The 19661-nt window shown below is 39.7% G+C and overlaps 1 protein-coding gene and 1 pseudogene across 5 annotated transcripts in view; one reads left to right on the top strand and one right to left on the bottom strand.

Moving 5' to 3' along the window:
* SCN8A (sodium channel, voltage gated, type VIII alpha subunit) overlaps positions 1–19661 on the top strand; it is a 144157-nt gene that overhangs the window by 40402 nt on the left and 84094 nt on the right. For all 4 annotated transcript variants that reach the window (XM_011930634.1, XM_011930633.1, XM_011930632.1 and 1 more), the window contains exons 8-10: positions 513–654; positions 3160–3366; positions 4165–4458. In XM_011930634.1, the coding sequence (XP_011786024.1) occupies positions 513–654; positions 3160–3366; positions 4165–4458 (643 nt within the window). The remainder of the gene's footprint in view (positions 1–512; positions 655–3159; positions 3367–4164; positions 4459–19661) is intronic.
* LOC105503624 lies at positions 9974–12087 on the bottom strand (annotated as a pseudogene). The gene is made up of 2 exons (XR_001000509.1): positions 11741–12087; positions 9974–11066 (listed from the first exon to the last, which is right to left on the bottom strand). The product of XR_001000509.1 is annotated as a heterogeneous nuclear ribonucleoprotein A3-like (transcript).

Genomic DNA, 19661 nt, shown 5'->3' with positions numbered 1-19661 from the left:
CAGCTACTCGGGAGGCTGAGGCAGGAGAATTGCTTGAACCCAGGAGGCAGAGGTTGCGGTGACCCGAGATCATGCCATGACACTCTAGCCTGGATGACAGAGCTAGACTCTGTCTAAAAAAAAAAAGGAACTTCTAGCTGTTTGTCATTTGGGATAGTAGCGAAGTTAAATTTGGTTGAATTGCACATTGATATGAATCTAGAACAGTACTTCTCACACTTTGGCATGCATAAGAATCACCTGGCATACCTCTTAAAAATGCAGATTCATAGATCCCATATCCAGAACTTTTAATTCCTAGATTTGGGTAAGGACACAGGAATCTGCATTTTTAAAGAACATGCCAGGTGATTCTGATCCTAGGCTGTCCCCAGAAGTTGGCTAGCTGCTTATTTCCTTCTTCTTTTTCTTCCAATTTGTTGTCCTGGCTCTATCAATGGTTATTTATTATCTCCAAGGTCATGGCTAGTGGAATTATGTTAAAAGTCCTGAACTTCCCTTTCTTTCTTTAGGCAATGCCCAGAGGGATACCAGTGTATGAAAGCAGGAAGGAACCCCAACTATGGTTACACAAGCTTTGACACTTTTAGCTGGGCCTTCTTGGCATTATTTCGCCTTATGACCCAGGACTATTGGGAAAACTTGTATCAATTGGTGAGTAATACCTCTTTTCCTTTGGCCATAGAGTTTGCATGAGCATCTATGGGTTTGGGGACATTCTGTGTGGGAGACATTCTGTGTGAGAGACATTTAGTAAAGACATTATACAAGATCTAATTGTTGTGTTTCCTACAGTCAGCTGGTTTTTGATATTAAGTGAATTCTCTCAGTTCTCATCCCTGTTTCTTGAATGCTCAGTCATGTATAGCTGTAGATTCTTACAGCCTTGACGGCCTCTTGTCTGACCTGAGGTTCTGCTATCTCTATCTACTTCCTACTGTTTATCCTCTGCAGCGTATCTCCTTTTGAAAATTTGGGCTTAGGGTTTATTTTTTTTGCTTGTTTTCTTTTGTTTTGTTCTTGAGGTAGGTACTTCAGGCATGTACCACCACACCTGGCTAATCTTTCTACTTTTTGGAAAGTTGGGGTTTCACTCTGTTTCCCAGGCTGGTCTTGCAACTTCTGGCTTCAAGTGACCCTCCCACTGTGGCCTCCCAAAGTGCTGGGATTACAGGCGTGAGCCACCATTAGGGCTTCTGTTGAAGAAATATTAAACACCTCTTTGTGCAAGGCACTATATAGATGGAATTTCCATAAGGACCTTGGAGTATAAATATATCAACATTTTTGAGATTTGTAACACATTTGGACTTGTTCAAGCAGGTTGTATAGATAAAAATAAGGTCAGTAACATTCTGTTGGGCTACACCGGTGACTCTGGACAAGTCATTTAACTTTGCTGGTTGTAATGAAGTTAGTGTAAGTGATTCCTAAGGGTCTTACAGCTTAGAAATTTTATGACAGTCCATTGTTTTCTGTTTGTCATTTGGTGATACCAATTACTTTGAAAATGAAAAACATGTCCCCTCAGGCATGAAGAAACCTCTTTTAAGGGAAGTTTCTATTTCAAATCTCTTGAGTTAATTCTTACCTTTCTGTTGGACAGCCTAGAGTTCCCTCAGGTTCAGTGTTTCTCGTGAAATATTTGTGATTCATGCTGTTTCTTTCTTTCTTTTTTTTTTTTTTTGATACAGAGTTTTGCTGTGTCGCCCAGGCTGGAGTGCAATGGCGCAATCTCAGCTCACTGCAACCTCCGCCTCGTGGGTTCAAACAATTCTCCTGACTCAGCCTCCCAAGTAGCTGGGATTACAGGCATAAGCCACCACGCCCAGCTAATTTTTGTATTTTTAATAGATACAGGGTTTCACCATGTTGGTTGGCCAGGCTGGTCTCGAACTCTTGACCTCAGGTGATCCGCCTGTCTTGGCCTCCCAAAATGCTGGGATTACAGGTGCAAGCCACCGCACCTGGCCCATTTTGTGGTTAACAGAATAAAGATGAAAACTCTGTAATAGTGGGTTGCATGTACATAATCTAAAACCTAGTTTCCTTCTGCCTTTTTTTTCTTCCCTACTATCCTTTATGTCATATTGTCATATCCTTTTAAAACTCATCCTATTGCAAAAGAATAAGGAAGGGCGTCCCTCAAGATGGGGATTTCCTGGCCAGACGCAGTGGCTGATGCCTATAATCCCAACACTTTGGGAGGCCAAGGCGGGTGGATCACTTGAGGCCAGGAGTTGGAGACCAACCTGGCAAACATGGTGAAACCGCACCTCTACTAAAAATACAAAAATTAGCCAGGTATGGTGGCACATGCCTATAATCCCAGCTACTCGGGAGGCTGAGGTGGGAGAATTGCTTGAACCTGGGAGGTGGAGGTTGCAGTGAGCCGAGATCATGCCACTGCACTCCAGCCTGGGTGACAGAGCAAGACTCCGTCTAAAAAAAAAAAAAAAAAAAAAAAGATGGGGCCGGGTACGGTGGCTCACACCTGTAATCCCAGCACTTTGGGAGGCCGAGGCAGGTGGATCACGAGGTCAGGAGTTCAAGACCAGCCTGGCCAACACAAAAAATTAGCTGGGCATGGTGGTGGACACCTGTAATCCCAGCTATTCGGGAGGCTGAGGCAGGAGAATCGCTTGAACCCGGGAGGCAGAGGTTGTAGTGAGCCGAGATTGTGCCATTTCACTCCAGCCCAGGTGATAGTGTGACACTCCATCTCAAAAAAAAAAAGATGGGATTTCTTGCAACTTGGACCTGATTTCAGAGACACAATATGTCTGTTAATGCTATTTGAGGACCAGTAGATAAATAAGCTGCAGTCTTGTATTCTTTTCTTTATACTTGTCTTAGCCCAAAATCAAACTCTTTTTTTATGAAAGGAGTATATAGGGAATATTTAGAAAAATGAGAGAGGATTTTTTTCTTACAATGGTTGGGAGATAACTACTGCCATTTAATGTGAGTTGAGGATAAGTGAAACCATTCAACCATTGGGAATACTGAGTGCCCACAATAGGAAGGACTACTGCACAAGGAAACACAGTCCTGTTCAAAATGCAAATAGTGCCCTTACAGAGGAACTCGGCCCATTAGCTGTTTTCAGCCTGGTTCATTTGGTACGAGTGACTCAGAAAATGGCCTTTGTCTTTGCAGACCTTACGAGCAGCTGGGAAAACATACATGATCTTCTTCGTCTTGGTCATCTTTGTGGGTTCTTTCTATCTGGTGAACTTGATCTTGGCTGTGGTGGCCATGGCTTATGAAGAACAGAATCAGGCAACACTGGAAGAGGCAGAACAAAAAGAGGCTGAATTTAAAGCAATGTTGGAGCAACTTAAGAAGCAACAGGAAGAGGCACAGGTTGGTGATTAATTCTTTGCAATAGACCTTCCTGCCAGATCATGGTGACTAAGGCCCCATCTGATTTTCACTGCAGTTGATCTTTTCTAGGCATATTTTCAAATAGAGGTCATTGGTCTGATGAAAATAACCCAAGTAACAACTGCAGATGGTTGATCCAATTATTCAATTTGTCTTAACGGCCAAATCGTTTGTTCATATCATCTTTTGTTGAATTTCTCAACTGTTCAATGTGCAACTGCCATGATGACTGGGAAGAAAAAAGTGACCAGGGTGGTTTATATAGCGTTTCACATAAGCATATTCTTTTTCTTGGGAAAAATGTTAAGATTCCTGTGGTCATAAAAAGTATTATTTCTAATTTAAAAGAAGATACAGGCAAAATATTAAAGTAAAACTTGAAAGATATTTGTGATCTCATCACCTTAACACTTAACTTTCTAATCCTTATCTAAATATATATGTATTTATACATTTTTAAGACCCATAATATATAATGTTACTTAGCATTCATTTCCAGACTTGCTCAGAAGGGATCCTCTGGTACCAAGGCAGCAGCCAAGTCCTTGTCTGAAATGCTCAAGAGAATAACTCCCAAAGTTCTCCCCACTGGGTTCTGCTCTGTTCACTTAGGACTGTGTGCCGGAATACACAGAAACCCTCTAACAGTCTAGGTTTCCCGCCTCCGTTTTTCCTCCTTTCCCCTAGGTAGGGAAATGTTCTGTACTAACTGGTTGGCCTTGGGTGGCTCCAGCTAATTGCCCTGATCTGGCTTCCCTGCTGTGGCTTCTTTCCCAGGCTGCTGCGATGGCTACTTCAGCAGGAACTGTCTCAGAAGATGCCATAGAGGAAGAAGGTGAAGAAGGAGGGGGCTCCCCTCGGAGCTCTTCTGAAATCTCTAAACTCAGCTCAAAGAGTGCAAAGGAAAGACGTAACAGGAGAAAGAAGAGGAAGCAAAAGGAACTCTCTGAAGGAGAGGAGAAAGGGGATCCTGAGAAGGTGTTTAAGTCAGAGTCAGAAGATGGCATGAGAAGGAAGGCCTTTCGGTTGCCAGACAACAGAATAGGGAGGAAATTTTCCATCATGAATCAGGTAAACTCTTCTTTTTTTCTATACTTTTTCCAAAAATGTATTTTTTATTAAGGTAAACTGTGTATGTATGTATTATACCATCTTTACCATTTTAAGTGTACAGTTCAGTGTTCAGTACAATTATATTCTTCTTTTTCCTCTTTCATCCCCTCCATCCCCTCCTCTTCCTGGCCTCTAGTAATCACCAGTCTACTCTCTACCTTCAAGAGATCCACTTTTTTAGCTCCCACATATGAGTGAGAACATGCTATATTTGTCTTTCTGTGCTTGGCTTGTCTTTCTGTGCTTGGCTTATTTCACTGAACATCATAACCTCTAGTTCCATCTATGTTGCTGCAAATGATAGGATTTCATTCTTTTTATGGCTGAATAGTATTCCATAATGTAAATATACCACATTTTCTTTATCCATTTATCTGTTGATGGGCACTTAGGTTGATTTCATATTTTGTCTATTGTAAATAGTACTATAATAAATATGGGAGAGCAAATATCTCTTTAATACATTGACTGACTTTCTTTTGGTTATATACCCCATAATGAAATTGCTTTTGGTTATATACCCCATAATGAAATTGCTGGTGTATTAGTCTAGGTTCTCTAGAAGGATAGAACTAACAGGATATATTTATATATCTTATTAGTGTGTGTGTGTGTGTATATATATATACGTGTATATATATATATATAAAGGGGAGTTTATTATTAACTTACACAATCACAAGATCCACAGTAGGCTGTCTGCAAACTTGAGGAGCAAGGAGAACCAATCTGAGTCCCAAAACTGAAGAGCTTGTAGTCGGATGTTCAAGGACAGGAAGCATCCAGCATGGAGGAAAGATGTAGGCTGGGAGGCTAGGCCAGTCTCACCTTTTTATGTTTTTGTGCCCGCTTTATTTTCACTGGCAACCAATTAGATGGTGCCTACCACATTAAGGGTGGGTCTGCCTTTCCCAGACCACTGACTCGACTGTTAATCTCCTTTGGCAACACACCTCACAGACACAGATCAATATTTTGCATCCTTCAATGCAATCAAGTTGACACTCAGTATTAACTATCACAACTGGATTATATGGTAATTCTATTTTTAGTTTTTTGAGGAGCCTCCATACTCGTCTCCAAACTGGTTGTACTAGTGTGCATTCCCACAACAGGTAAACTCTTTACATTGGCTCAATAAGCCTAAAAAAATCTGGTTTTTCTAATCCCACTTGATTTTTATTTTCCCCTTTGGCCCTATATTTTCCAGGCCCATCCCTGCATCCTCGTTTCTACCTCACTAAGCTCCATATTGTTCTCCTCTGGGAGGAAGTGTTACCAGCACATTTGGAACATTCTTCATTCTAATCCTGCCCTCCCTTCTCTGATGGAGAAACCAACCCTAGACTATGTGATCACCTTTGGCAGACTTGCTTGGCAGTAAAGTATATGTCACACCAGCAATCTTCATATTCTAAAACATCAGGGAGAGCGTTTCTCCTCTAAGCATCAGAATTTAGCTCAAACATCTCTGTTTAAGAGTTGCATTTAATTATAGGGGACAATAATAATAGGAGTCATGAAACAGGACGTCTTATTTGAGCATGGCAAGTTCTACTGATTAATTATTCTGGATATATAGTATCACACTGATAAGTTAGCCTATGGTAGATTGAAAGCCTCCAGTTTTTCCCAACTTTGATAAATAAGGAAACTAAGCAAAAAAGAGAAGAGAAGACTTAGGGTAATTGTTGAGCATTCTGTTACTATAGATGTCATCACATAGATAGGTATTTTTGGATTTCAGAGAACACTACCAAAATCCAATTCTTAGGCCATTTAATTTCCCATTTTAAAGAAATGCTAGAAAGTTGGTAGGTATAGAAAAGATTATAGTTACTGTTTATGGCAGTATATCCAGTGTCTTTTCTTTTTTCCCAGAGATGATTCATTTTCCCACTTGCATCTCTCACTTTCCAGTTCAGTGTTTTGCCAGTCTTACTCATTTCAGGGGATGAGCAAAATCCCTCATGTCCATCCCTTTCTTTCCATTCCTTAGCCTTATCTTAGTTTTGGCTTTACGATTACATTATTTTGTTCTGCTGCGTTTGTCCACTGCAGTTTTGTTTTCTCTAGTCTTTCTCCTTCTCCTTTGTATTTTATATACTGTCAACAGATCACGTCCTAAAATGCACTTTTCATCATTCATGTAGTAGGCATTTATGGAGTACCTACTACATATCAAGGATTGTGCTAGGTCCTAGGACTTAAAAGGTGATTAAAACATCACCTGTACCCTAGAGAGCTTACAATACAGTGAGACAGCCAAATGCACTAAAAAATTATGTAGTAGCATGTATTATTCCATAATTGAGATATGCTGGGGGTGTTAGAAAAGCACAGATCTATCCCAACATGGAGATTCAGTAAAGAGTTTCTGGGAAAGGGACATTTCTGAACTGAAGCTTAAAGGATAGACAGGAATTAGCTAGTGTATGTGTGTGTTGGTGAGGGAGCAATAAGAAAAAAAGGACCATCTAGGTTTAGAAGGGAAGCATATGCCAGTTTAGACATCCAAAGTTTGAATTATTTGTTGGATAACCAAGTAGAGTTTTTTTTAGACAAGGATAGGCAAATGATAGCTCAGGCAAGAGGTCCTGAGCTGAGAGGTGGTGATTGAAACCGTGAGACTCGCGGAGATTACTCAAAGAGAATGTGTCAGTTGGAAGAACAGTGAGCCAAAGACATGACCGTTGCTGTTCACCGGCATAGGAGATGGAATTCAGGAAAGAAAACAGATAAACAGTGTTGGAGGAGCTGAGAAGGCCAAGAGTTCAGTGAAGTCAGGACAGTAGCGATGTTGGAGAAGGCAGGGCAGTGATCAATGGATTGAAATTTAACAGAGATGCTTAGTGAGGTCAGAACTGAAAGTGTCCATTGGATTTGGCAATATAAAGTCATTGAGGACTTTAAAGACATGTTTTAGTCCAGATTAAGGAAGGATGCCATGTTAAGTGGGGAGTGGAGACAATGAGTATAGACTTCTCATCCCTGCTTCTTTAAAGAGTGTGGGTGGAAATAAGCATGTTTATAATCTGTGGAAGAAAAAAAAAAAACAGAAAAAGGAGACGCATTAGAAAATGAAGCAGAATAGATAGAGCACAATCTTGGAAGATACCAAAATAGATGTAGTTTTTAACAGAAAAGGGACCCTGATTCCCTGAAACCTTAAGAAAACAGGGAAGGATGAGGTGGATAAATTTGTAGAAAAGGAGTAGGAAGTTGAGGAAGATAACCCCTGACAGTTTAGTTTTTCGATAATGTCAGGAATTAAAAATCGAGGAGTTTGAGACCAGCCTGGGCAACATAGTGAGACCTCTGTCTCTGCAAAAAATGAATTAGTTTTTTGATAATGTAGGGAATTAAACATCTTATTGAAGGGAATGAGAGGTTGTGTTTGGAGGTTTAAAGAAAATACTGACAGTTTAGAATAGTTTTTAAGAAGAATGGGAGAGGGAATTCCCCTAATTAGATTCATTCTATTTACTAATTAAGTCCCAACTCCTTAGCCTGGAATTCATAGCATTTCCCCATCCCCTTAGTACGGACACAACCTCTGTGTTCATTCTCCAGTCTCTGTGCCCTATCAAGCACCCTATACCTAAACCAGAATGAGCTACTAGATATTTCTCATATATGATGTTTGTTTTCTACCCTCTGTGGTTTGCTCAAGAAACACCCTCTCTAAAATGTCCTGTTGGCCAGCACAGTGGCTCACACCTGTAATCCCAGCACTTTGGGAGGCCAAGGTGAAAGAATCATTTGAGACAAAGAGTTCAAGACCACCCTGGGCAACATAGAGAGACCCCTGTCTCTACCAAAAATTAAAATATTGCCCGGGCGTGGTGGCACATGCCTATAGCCCCAGCTACTCAGGAGTCTGAGGTGGGAAGATCGCTTGAGCACAGGAAGTTGAAGCTGCAGTGAGCTGTGATCTTACCACTACACTCCATCTTGGGCAACAGAACAAGACCCTGTCTCCAGAAAAACAAAAACAAACAAAACAATCAAAATTAAATGCCCTATTTTTCTGTCTTTGAATTTCCACATCATAGTTATTCTTGATATCTTCCTTTCAAGAAACCTTCCCTGACTCTCCTGTTTTCTAGTTGGAAATCTTCATTTTATCTTTCTGTTATGTTTTATATATACCTCTTTATTTGTTGCTTTTTACTCTACATATAGAAAGTACTCTACATATACTCTGTGTACATATTTATTTATGTTCATATCCTCTTCTCTCTTAAATAAAGTGTTGAAATCAAGGTCTGCTTCTTAGCACATGGCTAGATATTGTCAGACAAATGAATGCAAGACTGTCAGAAATTTGATTTAACCCTTTCTGAGACTTCTTTATAGCCTGAAGCCATCTCTATCTCACCTTCACCTCTCCTTTCTTCTAGTTCAGCCTCTTTTCGGGAAAGTATGATAGTAGCTTTGTTGTCATTTTACCCTTGTCTTGAGAGACTCACTGAGCTATGAATACCTTAGTGCTGTTAACACTTTCGTATTGAATGGTCTCTGATTTTTCTATAGGCTTTAGTACAAAGGTGCACTGATTGCTCCTTACAGCAAAAAATAAAACCAGGCTTTTGAGATGTCCTGCTTTGCATGAAAATATTCACTTAGTCTAATTTCTCCATTCAAAAAAATAGTAAATTCCTAGAGGCCAAGGCTGACTGCCAAGACTAGCTTAGATGCTCCAAGGGATAGTAGTATTCTTTGTCCCAGGACTTTCCTGAAGTTTCTCTGGAAGAGTGACTGAAGAAATCAAGGCCTAGAAAGATCAACTTATAACTATAACTAGTTATAGAAGGTTATATAACTAGTAAGTGTTCAAGCCAAGATTTGAACCCAGGTTCATCCAACTGCAGCACCTGTGCTCCTAACCACCCCTTCTTTACTCCTACACACGTGCATGATCATTTCTTCTGTTAGCTTAATAGTGAGTGTGGCTTCAGTTTTCTCACAACATAGTTCAGTTATGTATCAGTTTCTTTTATTTCCATAGCTTCTGAGTTCTTTTTTTTTTTTTTTTTGAAATTTTGAGATTCTTTTCATTTGAAGGTAATCGTAATGCTATTAAATTCACAAATGCTAATTTAAATATTCAATCCTATTTATCTAAAACACACATTGCAAGCACACAAATTATTTATTCTCTCCGCATGTCAGTGCCCATTCATATCACGGTTTGGAAATTGGACGAATAAGATTCCCCTTAAACTGCAAGTCAGCAGGTGTTTCTTTACAGTTAACTTTAGCAAAATTCATACAAAATAGTAATTAACAATGATCTTTACTTGTTAACTCATAAGGAAACACCTTCAAAACTGCATTTTGTTTAAGTTTCTATACTAAAATGTAAAAAAACTGAACTACACAATATTGAAAAGTTAAAAATTCCTTATTTTTTTATTCCTGGTACCACTACCACAATTTACAGGGCAATATACCTGATGTAATGAAGAGAAAAAGAAAAAGACAAAGCTACAACAGATAAAAGACCTCAGGAATGTACCTCTAATTGACACTACGTGGCATTAATCAATAGCTGCACTTTGTGCAAACTGTGGCTATGACAGTCCTGAACAAGAAGGGTTTCCTGTTTAAGCTGCAGTAACTTTTCTGACTATGGATCACCCTTCCTTCTGTGGCAGATTTTTACAGTTCCTCTAATGCATTTGGGACGGCTGTCTCAAAGTAACCTGCAGCTTTCCTGACAACTCCTCACTGTCTCTCCTGCTAAGAACTGTAGCCCTTTTCTGCTGTTTTTAGAACCTTCTGCTACCATATCCACCCCTTCCACCACCAGATCCATAACCACCGCCACAGGGACTGCCCGAGCTTCTTCCACCAAAACTGCCCCCTTTCATGGGTCCATAATTTGATTGCTGTTGTCCACTACAATTTCCAAAATCATTATAGTTCCCACCACCACCATAGTTACGACCACCAAAATTTCCTCTTTCATTGTAACCATCATATCCTCCACCACCGCTACCATGTTCACCACCTTGGTTTCCATATCCTGGTCCACCACCACCATAGCCCCCTCTACTACTATAACCAGGACCACCTCCATAGTTGCCACTGTCACTTCCAAATCCATTATATCCACCATCACCTCCTCCATAACTACCTCTGCTGTCACCACCTCTACCACCATAGCCTCCTCTTCCACCAAAGTTTCCACCACGGCCAAAATTACCTCCACCACCTCGAGAGTTTACTCTGTGACCCTTAAAATTGCCAGATCCACCTCCACGACCTCTCTGTGATCCAGCAGACTGCATCTCTTGTTTAGAAAGGACCTTTTTCACTTCACAATTATGCCCATTAATAGTGTGGTGTTTCTGAACAACAATTTTATCAACTGTATCGTGATCATCAAAAATTACAAAAGCAAATCCTCTCTTTTTTCCACTCTGCCTGTCTCCATAATTTCTGTGGTTTCAATCTTGCCATACTTTTCCAAGTAGTCTCTCAAATTATATTCTTCTGTATCTTCTGTAATACCACCAACAAAAATTTTCTTCACTGTTAGATGGGCATCAGACTTTAAATAATCCTCGCTAGAAATAGGAACACTTTTACACTGTTGGTGGGACTGTAAACTAGTTCAACTGTTGTGGAAGACAGTGTGGTGATTCCTCAAGGATCTAGAACTAGAAATACCATTTGACCCAGCCATCCCATTACTGGGTCTATACCCAAAGAATTATAAATCATGCTGCTGTAAAGACACATGCACACGTATGTTTATTGCGGCACTATTCACAGTAGCAAAGACTCGGAACCAACCCAAATGTCCATCATTGATAGACTGGATTAAGAAAATGTGGCACATATACACCATGGAATACTATGCAGCCATAAAAAGGGTTGGTTTGATGTCCTTTTTTGGACATGGATGAAGCTGGAAACCATCATTCTCAGCAAACTATAACAAGGACAAAAAAACCAAACACCACATGTTCTCACTCATAGGTGGGAAGTGAACAATGAGAACACTTGGACACAGGAAGGGGAACATCACACACCGGGGCCTCTGTGGGGTCGGGAGAGCGGGGAGGGATAGCATTAGGAGATATACCTAGTGTAAATGACGAGTTAATGGGTGCAACACACTAACATGGCGCATGTGTACATATGTAACAAACCTGCACGTTGTGCACATGTACCCTAGAACTTAAAGTATAATAAAAAATAAAATAAAATACATTAAAAAAAAAAAAAAGAATCCTCTCTAGAAACAGCTCTCTTTGGTTCCACTATATGCCCATCAACCTTGTGTGGTCAAGCACACATTGCTGCATCCACCTCTTCAACACAAGAATAAATCACAAAACCAAAGCCCCTGAAACGTTTTGTTTGGGGGTCTCTCATTACCACACAATCTGTGAGTGTGCCCCATTTCTCAAAATGTTCTCTTAAACTATCATCTGTAGTTTCAAAGTTCAGACCACCAATAAACAGTTCTCTCAACTGCTCTGGTTCCTTTGAATCATGGCCCTCTTCCCACCGGCGGCGACGGCGATGGCCGGAGTCGGGCTGGGGGCGACCAGGCGGCGGTTTTACCTCCATTTTGAGCCTGAGCTCTTCTTGAGACATCTCCTGCTTCCCCATCTCCTACCTATTTCTCTATATTTTTAAGGCTCAGGGCAGTTTATAAGTATTAAGTTGAGCCTATTTTTTCAAAGTATTTTAATTGCTCTATTGCGCAGTTTTCAAACTTTCTGGTCTTAGGACCCCTTTATCTTCTTAAAAATTTTAGGTACATATGTACCTAAAAACCTTTTCAAAATGTGCTTTTAATTTCTCATATTAGAAATTATAATTAAGAAAATTAAAAAATATTTATTTACTAATTTTTAAAATATAGTAATGGTAAACCCATTACATGATTAACACAAATTATATATTTTTAAGAAAAAGGAACTATTTTCCAAAACAAAAAAAAGATTTTTTTTTTAATATTGCATTTCTGCAAATCTCTTTAATCTGTAGTATAATAGAAAACAGTTGAAATATCATACTGGCTTATGCATGTATTCAATTTGTTGCAGTATGATTTTCTTTGGTTAAAGTATTTGAAGAAAATCAAGTTTCATACAGATATATAGTTGGAAAAGGGAGGAATATTTTAATAACCTTTTCAGATAATTGTGAATGGTCCTCCTTGATGCTGTTCCAAAACTTAACAGTGACAATTTTTTAAACAGTTAGTTGTGACATGGAAACTGTATCAGTAACTTTGTACTCTGTTATAGTAAAATCCCTTGCTCCATTTTGTGTCATAGATCTTTAACCCATGAATGATTTCTAGCATCATGCATTGATCATTTGAGAAATTTTCATTTCCTGAGTTTATGCAAGTCTTCCAAATACACATGAGATTTTAAAACTATGTTTATTATTACCACCAATCTCATCAGAAAACGATTTAAATATTATGAAGCTGTCAGGCTCCCAGTGTCACTGTGCTTATGAGAAGATGAGTGATAAAAGCACGTATCATCTCAGTATTATTAGGAAAGAATTTTGACCTCGTGAGCCTTCCTTAAAAGGTCTCAGGGACCTCTGGGGTCTCCAGACCACACTTTAAGAACCACTGTTATACTAGAAAGCAAAAGTGAAATATGGCATGGAAATAGAATATGTAAAATCACTCCTTCATCACATTCTAGACATCTTAGTCATTGTAAGCCTCATCTTGACAGACAATTTACGTGTATCCCCTATGATCCCTAGAGATAATTTTTCTGTGGAATACGAAAGTTACACCCTCAAATCCAGAACATCCCAGAGCCATTCTCCCAAGCAAACATCTAAACCTAAGTTGGAATTTATAGTTTAACTGTGACTGCCTGAAGAGGACTAAAAGCTCCTGGTTGGTTGACAGGAAGATTTTGAAAAGAGGAAGTAAGGCCTACTCATCTCATAAACTACACAGGATCCCAGGATTTAATAGAGCCATGGATCCTGAGTCATCACTGAAAACCTCTAGTCTGGGAAAATTGAGACTGGGGAGGGGTTGGGGTTTCAGCCCTCAGGATGTAGCTCCTTAGGGAATGCCCTAAATCAGGATTGGATCCTGGGTACAAGGAGAAATGGGGCAGGTCACCTTTACCCCTTTCACATTTGTTCATTGCAGAACTACTCTTTTGCAAAGAGTGAAACAAGGCATTAGAAAATAATAGAACAGTTTTTCCTTGTATTATGGATCTTAGGATCCTGATTTTTAAGTGTTCATAGGTTCACCGAATTGGTCATGACCCTCATCACTGTCTTATCATCCTTATCACTATCCTCAAAGTTAAGAATAGTCTGATGTATTAGATCTCATGGAGTATATATTTCTTCCTGGCCTCCAAGTTTCAAGAGGGCAGGGACCATGTCGTATATCTTGTTCACCACTGTATCCACAACACTTAGCTCATAATAGGTATTTGGTTAAATAAAATTAAATTTTGGCCAGGCACAGTGGCTCACACCTGTAATCCTGGCACTTTGGGAGGCTGAGGTGCGCAGATCACTTGAGGCCAGATCACTTGCGGCTGAGGCATGGGAACCTGGGAGGCTTGAACCTGGGAGGCAGGGGTTTCAGCGAGCCAAGATTGCACCACTGCACTGCAGCCTGGGTGACAGAGCGAGTCTCTGTCTCAAAAAAAAAAAAAATATATATATATATATAAAATTAAATTTTATTGTAAAATACACAAAACCTCTTTCCTAATGTGAAGACCTAATGTACCAGATAGTATCAGCACCCAGCATTGACCTAAGGCAGAGTTATGAATTCAGTGTAGTTTAGCTTGCTGTGAGAAGTGAAACAGTGAGCCAGTGCAGGTGTGGAACAACCCTAAAACGGGTGGCTAAGCTGCAGTACCTAATCTAAATGCATGTTAATTAAGGTGAACATTGTAGTTACTATGTACAAAGCACTCTAGGAGATACAAGGATGAATCAGTCAATGTGCCCTTAAGGAGTTTGTAGTTGGTTAAAAATGAGAGATAGAACATGTGTATGAAGAACTGTTGTAAAAAGTAGAGCATAAGCTAGGTACAGTGGCTCACGCCTGTAATCTCAGCACTTTGGGAGGCCAAGGCAGGAGGACTGCTTTAGCCCAGGAATTTGAGACCAGCCTGGGCAATGTGGCGAAACCCCGTATCTACAAAAACTATAAAAATTAGCCAGGCGTGGTGTGGCACATACCACATGGTGTGGCACATAGCTATGGTTCCAGCCACTTGGGAGGCTGAGGTGAGAGGATCACTTGAGCCCAGGAGGATGAGGCAGCAGTGAGTGATTGCACTATTGCACTCCAGCCCAGGCAACAGAGTGAGACCCTGTCTTGAAGAAAAAAATAAAAAGTAAAGTAGAGCATAAATATTCTGAAAGGGGGTTTGGTGCTATGGAAAGATTAAGGAAGTTAGTAGAGGAAGAAGCAGAAGGACTGGGTCATGGAGAACTGAGAGGATTTCCCCAGCTGAAAATGGAGTGTGCACTGGAAGCAGAGGAAATAAAGACGTGCGGCAGGGTGGCTGCATGGTAAGGTGTATGAGAAAACAGTGAAAAATAAAGTAGAATAAGTAGATTAGAGTCAAAGCTGGGAGGGCCTTGAATGCCATTTTTAGGACGGTGTGATAGTGTTAAAGGTGATAGTGGCATTTAGCAAAAGGGCCATGAGTACCTGAGTCCTGGTTGTCCCGGCCATATTTCTCCCCAGTGATGCCCTCAAGAGAGATATATGTGCCCAAGTCACAGGTTATTAACACCTGGGCTTGTACCCTGAACCTCAGTGTTCTATGTTACGCTTGCCTTCAAACATGTTTTTCATATGGAGGTCAACCAGTCCAAAGCCCACATTCTCAACTACCTCCTTTATCTAACTCACTCACTAAGCCAATATTTCCCTGCCCTAAATCACCCCAGAGCCAGATACCAGACAAGTAGTTACCACCTCTGTAGGCCAGAGACTTCCAAAATTATTCAGACTCCCCAATCCTAAATTTGCTCAGACTTACCTATCCTGCCTCATCGCTTCCTTCCTTGGGAAACCACAGGCTCAGGCTAAACTTCCCCCCTCACTCCTTCTGCCTCCTGACCAACACTTATATTTCCCCATATGGCCCTCCATGGCATGGCAAGCCCACTCCTCTTGGGAACCGAAGTAACAAGCTCTTCTTTCAAAGGCATTTGCCTCTGTCTGTCACCTTACTGTGATCTGATTAAAACAAAATCCCAAGTACATTTTAAGACACCATCTTCTGGCCAGCCACATTGTTTAGAGCAGTGTTTCTCAAGCTGCCTGTGGTAAAGGACTCATTTCTGTTTTTCCCAATTCTTCATGAATTGATACTATTGTAAAATATAATAACAATCAATTTCTAGAAAAATCATCACATTCTTAGATGTTATGACTGTATCTGATTGTCATAAAAATTTCTAAATGCCCCTCTCAGTTTCCTTACTTGTCTCATTGCAGACCAATAACAAGTCATGTACTAACTGCCTGTGAATCACGCCGAGTAGAGCTGGTTCCGGGGAATGAATCACTGATTCAGTGGGGGTGCCCAAACATATATGTAAGAAGAATAGTAAGCTTACCAATCCAGCAACATGGAAGAAGAACAGGCAAGGGCTTCCTCTGTTATGTCCTCCTTTACCACACAGTGTATGTGTCCTTTTAACACACAGTGACAACATCTACTCATAAATGAGGCTCAGTCAACATTCTGGAATCTAACCAATGTAGCTCCTCCTCTCTGGTACAAGGATGAGGTACAAGAACAGAATAAGTCAGGATAATCCTGTTTTCTAGAGACCTATATATAGCATATGGCGTGTATCTAACAATGACATTTGTATAAAATTGTCTACGATTAGTGCTTTTCTTGATGTGGTCCCCAGTGATCAAATTCATTTGTTGCCTTAGAAGTTCATGGGTTGCTTAAAGCCAAAGCAGGAAAAGCCTACATAACAAGTCAAAGACACAGGTGAGAGAATGGAGTATGCAACTAGAATTATCCAAAGAAAATATACCAATCTGGGGACAGGGGCTTTGTACATTACAGGAAGAGACAGGAACTGAAGTATAGAACCAGAAATGGAATTGTAGCCAACAAAAAGATAAGGGCAGAAATGTTAAAGAGGAGCCCCAAGGCCCTTCCAGTGTTAGCATCAAAAGTATTAACAGGCTGGGCACGGTGCCTCACTCCTGTAATCCCAGCACTTTAGGAGGCCAAGGCAGGAGGATCACTTGAACCCAGGAGTTCAAGATCAGTCTGGACAACATAGAGACCCCATCTGTATTTTTTTAAATTTTTTTTTAATTAGCCAGGCATGGTGGCACATGCTTGTAGTCCTAGCTACTTGGAAGGCTGAGGCAGGAGTATGCAGTGAGCTATGATCATACCACTGTATTCCAGCCTGGGGAAAGAGTGAGACCCTGTCTCCAAAGAAGAAAAAAAGAAATATCAAGAAAGGTTTCTTTAGCACCCGTAATATATGCACTACATTGTCATAGTCTCAGCCCACAAATAATCTTAACAGCCCAATCATTTTATAAGAGGGTTAAGTCCTAACCTCTAAGACAAAAATCTCTTATAATTAAAAATTATGGTCAGGCGCAGTGGCTCACGCCTGTAACCCCAGCACTTTGGGAGGCCAAGGCGGGTGGATCACCTGAGGTCAGGTGTTAGAGACCAGCCTGGCCAACGTGGTGAAACCCCGTCTCTACTAAAAATACAAAAATTAGCTGGGCATGTTGGTGGGCGCCTGTAATCCCAGCTTCTCAGGAGGCTGAGGAGGAGAATTGCTTGAGCCCACGGGGGTGGAGGTTGCAGTGAGCCAAGATCGCACCACTGCACTCCAACCTGAGTGAAAGAATGAGACTCTGTCTTAAAAAAAAAAAAAAAAAAAATTAAGGAAGATTGTCTAAGGGCAATCATTTGTCAAGTTTGTTTCTCTCAAAACAATGTTCCTCAAATTGGGGTTGCATCCCCTTGGGGCACCTGAAGACTTGCCTAGCACAGTTTTAAGGAACCCAGTTTCTAGATCTTTAATTTATATATACCTGTGCCTCAGATCAGTCCTGTGGTCCAAAATCACACCATCTGCCTTTCCCTTTTCCCTCTTCATACCCTTCTCCCTCCCACTTTACAAAAGGAAGGCATACCTCTATCATCCCAAATCTTATGTGGTGCATTGCCATAAGGTATGTAAATCTTTGGAATGCCAAACAGAAGGACAATTGAAAATATTAATGTCTACAAAGTTTTCTTTAGTCCAGGAACCTTAAATCTATTGTAAGATTTTTCTGAATTTATCTATTTTACATATTTCTGTTAAGAGTGAAACGGAATTATAACTGGGGATGTTGAGATGTTTTAATTTCAGGAGATTGTTGCCCTTGCAATACATACTAATACATTTATTAATAGTGAAAAATGGGATCATACTTTTTCAAATGAAAATAAATCTAAAGCAATTTAGCGAATTGCTTTGACATTGAGGACTGACTGCTCATTAGATCATGTGGTTGAACATTCTCAGAAATGAGCTAAATCTGTGACTTTAAGGTAGATTTTGATAAAAATATATTTAAATCATGTGATAAGAAAATCATATTAAAAATGTTGGCAGTGATGGAAAGACATTAATAATATTTTGATTATTTCAACCATCTGTTGGGTTAAACGAGCTTCTTTTAAATATAAGAGTAACTCATATGAGAATAACCCACACAATTATTAGTAAATAGTAAAGCTTTTTTGATGTCCTCAGAAATCAAGAAAGGGAATGTGTATAAGTAACAAATCTTTTGGCAAATTGAGTTTTCAGTTCTTTGCTTTCAGTAAAATTGAAAAAAGACTTAATTGCCAGCCAATAGATTATTACAATAAATTTTGCTGACAGTTTGCTATATACTTTTGGTATATAACTTGGAAGGAGTCCAAAGAATGGAGTGACATTACTATAACAAAGTTTTTCCATTCCAAGATAATATTTATGTGAATAAGGTTTTAGCACATAAAATCGATTATTAGAAAGGTGGGGAGGATTGATGTTGAGCCATGTCTCATTCTAATAATAAGTAATACTACCAACAAATATTTAAACACCAGTTGAAAAGAAAATCTCATCCATCTTATTAAGAAATGCATTTTAATACAATTTTCTTTCTTAAGCCTATTACCTATAAAATGTGTAATATATTTGTATAGCTTGATCAGCTGTATTCATAAGAATATTAATAAAAACTCAATCCAGGAGAATTTTTTAAATGTCTTAAAGACTCATGGTCATAGAAAATTTTTAAATATTAAGTACAGTTTATTTATAATTTTTTGTATAATTTGTTGGAATTGTAGCCAACAAAAAGATAAAGGCAGAAATGTTAAAACAGGAGCCTCATGGCCCTTCCAGTGTTAACATCAAAAGTATTAACAGGCTGGGCATGGTGCCTCACTCCTGTAATCCCAGCACTTTGGGAGGCCAAGGCAAGAGGATCACTTGAACCCAGGAGTTCGAGATCAGCCTGGGCAACATAGAGAAGTAAATTCAAGGGTGAGCAGTAAAATACATTAAAACATAAAAGTGTACATTTGAATAAAATTCTCTAGGGAATATGGAAAGGAAGTATGAAATTGAAGGAGAAGAATAAATAAGAAAAAAATGGTGCTAAAGAATTCTTTAAATAAATTTATTTACCATAAACTTTATGGTAAAGAAGAGTTTTATTTAAAAATGTCAATGCTGGACATTATATAACTTACAGCTGTTTGAGAATTATATAGTTTACAACTATGTAAACTTTTGATGAAAAAATATGTTTAAAATGGGGTGGATAGAATACTATGCAACCATAAAAAAGGATGAGTTAATGTCCTTTGTAGGGACATGGATGAAGCTAGAAACCATCATTCTGAGCAAACTATCACAAGGACCGAAAACCAAACACTGCATGTTCTCACTCATAGGTGGGAATTGAACAATGAGAACACTTGGACATAGGGTGGGGAACAGCACACACCCGGGCCTGAGCTGGGTTGGGGACAGGGGGAGGGATAGCATTAGGAGAAATACCTAATGTAAATGGCGAGTTAGTGGGTGCAGCACCATGGCACATGTATACATATGTAACAAACCTGCAC

This window comes from Colobus angolensis, unplaced genomic scaffold (genome assembly GCF_000951035.1).
Source record: "Colobus angolensis palliatus isolate OR3802 unplaced genomic scaffold, Cang.pa_1.0 Scaffold87, whole genome shotgun sequence".
NCBI lineage: Eukaryota > Metazoa > Chordata > Mammalia > Primates > Cercopithecidae > Colobus > Colobus angolensis.
The sequence above is the reverse complement of the archived record's forward strand: the minus strand, read 5'-3'. Positions and strand labels throughout refer to the sequence as shown.